This window comes from Elephantulus edwardii, unplaced genomic scaffold (assembly GCF_000299155.1).
Source record: "Elephantulus edwardii isolate Elephantulus edwardi_28Jun2011 unplaced genomic scaffold, EleEdw1.0 scaffold00465, whole genome shotgun sequence".
Classification (NCBI taxonomy): Eukaryota; Metazoa; Chordata; class Mammalia; order Macroscelidea; family Macroscelididae; genus Elephantulus; species Elephantulus edwardii.
Genome location: NW_006400215.1, coordinates 571,758 through 576,154, shown reverse-complemented (window position 1 = coordinate 576,154; position 4,397 = coordinate 571,758). Strand labels below are relative to the sequence as shown.

The 4,397-nt window shown below is 40.6% G+C and overlaps 1 protein-coding gene and 1 pseudogene across 1 annotated transcript in view; one reads left to right on the top strand and one right to left on the bottom strand.

Annotated features, from left to right (window-relative positions):
- LOC102870953 overlaps window positions 1–1,136 on the bottom strand; it is a 14,214-nt pseudogene extending 13,078 nt beyond the window's left edge.
- Window positions 1,137–1,286: 150 nt separating this feature from the next.
- The window catches only part of DDX43 (DEAD (Asp-Glu-Ala-Asp) box polypeptide 43), a 73,857-nt gene continuing 70,746 nt past the window's right edge, over window positions 1,287–4,397 (top strand). The window contains exons 1-2 of the mRNA XM_006902884.1: window positions 1,287–1,533; window positions 3,605–3,660. Coding sequence (XP_006902946.1) covers window positions 1,287–1,533; window positions 3,605–3,660 — 303 coding nt within the window. The remainder of the gene's footprint in view (window positions 1,534–3,604; window positions 3,661–4,397) is intronic.

Below are 4,397 nucleotides of genomic sequence, written 5' to 3'. Positions count from 1 at the left end.
CTTTTGAAATCTTCTATTCAACTGTTTAGTATCTTGAATTCTTCCTTGTGCTTTGGCTTCTCTGTGCTCCAGTGCAATTTTCAGAGTCTCTTCTGACATCCATTTTGGTCTTCGCTTCCTGTTCTGTCTTTGCAATGACCGTTTGCACTCTTCCTGGATGACTAGTCCTTGGAAAAGGATTGTGATTGTTAACAATGAGCGAATAGAGCTAGGTTTAAATCTATTGTTCATAAGACGGCTAAGAATTGCATTCTACTCAATGACAACAACCAACCACCGCCAGGCTAAAATTGGGCAAGTCTGTGTCCTATAAAGTCTCTTTGAGTTAGAATCATTTCCCTGGTGATAGGTTTGCTCATGTAGCAAGAGTAAATGCTATTTTGTCAACCTTTTGTTTCAAATATTTTACCTGCAGGTCACATCGTAAAGGATAATGGTATTTATCAAACTCAAACTCATTATTGTCCAGTCGGTTTTTCAGAGGTTGCAAATTCCACGGGAGGAGACTGCCAATTTTTCTTCCACAGTACAGCTGATGGATTAAAACTGTTTTTCTTTGGGTTGGCAGTGCAGATCCTTACCCATTAGGCCATTATTTGTTTTTATGTAACGTTGAGTAAGAACTGTCTCTTAGTTGACCCGCCAGAGAATTTTCAGAGGCCGTTTAGTCAGGCGCACAGATTAGCCATCTTTTCTACAGGATGGATTCCAATCGCATACCTTTGGGTTGGCAGGGCAAATCCTTATCACTAAACAGCCCAGTGGGAAGTTGGGTTGCCATCCTAAAAATCCACTACGGGCTCTGGGGAGAAAGATGGGCAATCTCCTCCCTGAGATTTACCTCCTCTGGAAACCCGCTAAGGTCAGCTATGAGTAGGTTTTGATTCAATTCACATCGCAACAATGAGAAGTCACCAAAGCTCCCTACTATTTGCTAGTTATTGTAAAAAAATGTTACAGAATTACTGCGAAGCAGAATACCAGGGTCGGTGCGTAGAGGGCTGTAGAAAGAGTAAGAGCTCTCTTGCTTGCAAAGGAATACACCGCGCGAACACTGACTGACTAGTTCAAGGCTCGCTCCCACGATTACCCGAGCGGGTAGATCCAGCCATCAAGTCCCGCCCACGACTCCTCATCCGCCAATGGCTGCGCGGCCACAGCGCAGTGCAAGGGGAGGAGCGAGTCCCGCGAGGGTTCCTTAAGTAGCGGCTGCGTGGGTGCTGCGCTGTGTCCGCTAGCTCAGCTTTGCCAAGTTCGCGGACATACCAGATCTTTCCCTCGGAACCATGTCTAGGCAAGGAACTGGCGCCAACACCTTTCCCAGGGTCTTCGTCTCCCGGCGAGCTTCGGCAGTGTCCCGAGCTTCCGACCAGAGATCAGCGGAGGAGCCTAATCGAAGAGGTCGAGGAGGACGGAGGGGTGGCAGAGGCGGATGGAAGGACACCTCCGCTGCCTCAGAATCGGCGGCCCCTGAGCCTCAGGAACCGCCGCTTTGCTTTCGGGTGAAGAGCGACTTGGTCCGCTTCGTGATAGGTGAGAGCAGGAGGTTGGGGCGGGGCTTGAGCATCCGCCCCCTCACTTCCCCGCCTCCTCTCAATTACCATATACTTCCGAATACTTCTGAGTCATTTTAAACACCTTTCCATATTTTTTCTACCTTTTCATAAGTTTTGAGATGATATTTTGGGAGAGCAGTTGTTAGAGGGCTTATAGTTAGAGATCTGCGCCCCAGGGAGTAGTTCCTAGTAATTATGACAGTTTCTGTTACCAGCTGTGAGAGATTATTTGGCAAGTTAAAATTAATATTTAAAAGGAAAACAAAACTAATACTTTCTCATTTTAGAGACTCGGTACGTAAAAGTAGACGATGTAATCTTTCTCTGCTGGTATAGAAAGAGAAGAAATGAGAGAAGAAAAAAAGCAAACCCAACTTTGAGCATGTTGTAGAACAATTTTTATCAGTGAAACCAAAGAAGGTGCAGTTGCAATTTTAAAGTAATGCCCTGATGTTAAGTAAAATATTAACAAGCTTGGCTTATATTTTTGATCTAGCATTATGGTAACGTTACCTAGAGAAGTCTGTCAGATGTTTGGACCAGGGTGCAGGGGGTGGGGGGTGTCTTGTTGCAGGCATTTTAAATCTGTTCAGACTGTTGTTTTTCAGATAGCTACATAAAGTCAGGACTATTAACAGTTCCCCCCAAAATTAACATTTTGAAATTAATTAATTAAATTGATCTCAGCACAATTTGTTACAAGAAACTATCTGACTACAGAACATTTGCAGTAACTTACATTTTATTTTTTTTAATTATGTATATTTTATCTGCTGGAAAATGCATTTTTTTCTTTAATACATCTTGAATCTTAACAATTCACCAGCATTTTGCCTGTAAGGTTAATGCTTTGCTTTACTGCTCTTTAGAAAATGAACAGATTTTTGTAGGCTGATTGCAGAAATTTGTTAGCTCCTTGGAGCCTCAGTCTCAGAGATCTAAAGGAAGGATGTTCTGTAAATGAAAGCCATCAAATGTTCAGTAAATGACAAAAATCACTCTGCTCTGCAAACACTCTGAAGTGCTAGAGAGCACCCACTGACATTGATCTGGATGGAATTCGTTTTTGCTTTGGGCTGATTAAAGTCATAGTTCCGATCTTTCTGGAAGAAGAGCTTCTTTCCTCCAACACGATTTGGAATAGAAAGCTTTTGCTTCCCTTTAATAAACTAAATATCCTGGCTTGACCCTAGGAGCTTTTGAGGAAAAGCAGTTAAGTTCTTGTAGGAAAGTAGACAAACTTCCTGTATTTGATTTTTGTGATTTGAATGCTTGCAAAGCTAATTGATTTTTCACTCAGCCATTCATAAACATTATGCTGTTAATGATAATATTCACAGTGTGACTATTCTGTTCCCATTTCCCCCTTGTGATTCCATTTCCAGTAGTGCTTCTGTCCAACACCTTTCTGCCTTGTGATCCTTTAGTCTGAGCAAATACTGCCATTTTAATATAGTTGATTATTCTAAGGAGTAAGTGACTCACTTGACTTATTGTTTTCTTTATAGGTCTGTGTATTGTTTGCCGAAAGTTGGGGCGGGGGAGGTGATTTGTTCCAGATTCAAATGGTAACATAGAATAGAACAATAGTCTCAGGGATGTCACCAATCTTTTTTTAGGTTTTTGAGGTTTGCTCCACATTTATTTATTTTGCCCTCTGTATTCAAGACCTACTGTGATCTCTTTCAGAGTCCTCAGCAATGGTAGCAAGGCACTATCATGTACCGTCTAGCTCTGAGTCATGAAGACTGAGTTTCACATAGTTCATTAATCCTTTGGACTAATTGTTTATATGTTTCTTTGCTTTTTTTCCTCCTTCTTTGCCCCAGACAGGGAAAGACTGATAGTTGCACCTTAGATGACTGCTCACAAAACTTTTAAGACCCCAGTTTCTACTTATCAAAATAGAACATTCTCTTTGTGGAAAATATTATGACAGTTCACTTTTTTTTTTTTTTTTTGCCAGTTCACTTTTGATGCCTTTCCTGGGTAAATTAGCTTTTCTGATTTAAATTTCCATCAGTATATTCCTTTATTTTTAAAAACAGGTCGTGGTGGGTCAAAAATAAGAGACATCCAAAGTACTACAAACACCAGAATACAAGTAAGTGATGTTTATTATATGTGTTCTTAAATCCTAAAAGATTATAGTTCATTTCTTTTTTTTTTTTATAGTTCATTTCTAACCAAGCATTGGGCTCAGTCAGCAACCAAGACCTTCCTCTAATTTCTGCTCAGTTATTACTATAATTTGTAATGATGGTATATGGTTCAAGTACTTTAGATTACCATTCTTTTCAAGAACACAGAGCTATTCTCTGTTCCAGATCTAGGTTTTTTAACTCTTGTAGGTAAAAATCTGTAAAGATAATCCCCATGTCTAAATGATACCCTTTCCAGCTCTTTTCCCTCAGACCTGTGCTGCCAACTCTCACTGAATGGCGACATCATTCACCAAGCTCTTAGGCCAAAAATTATTGTGGGATTTCTTTTTCCTCTATAATCACTGGACCACCAGTGACATGATGCATTACATGTTAGACTGCAGACTGAAAGCCTACCAGTTTGAATCCACCAGGTCTTTTGAGGAAAAAGATGGACAATTTCTTCCTGTAAAGATTTACAGCCTCAGAAACCTGATGGAAGTGAATTTACTTGATGGTAGTAGCTTTGGTCTGTTGCTTGGTTCCTACAGCCACTCACTGTTTTCTGTGCTTTCAAGGTAATTGTCATCATTTAGGGTCATCTTCCCTACCTTTCCTGCATCCAGGCTTATTTTTCTGTTTTCCACAATGACCAAAACAATCTTCCTTTTTAAAATTTGAAAGTTTTCAAATCATA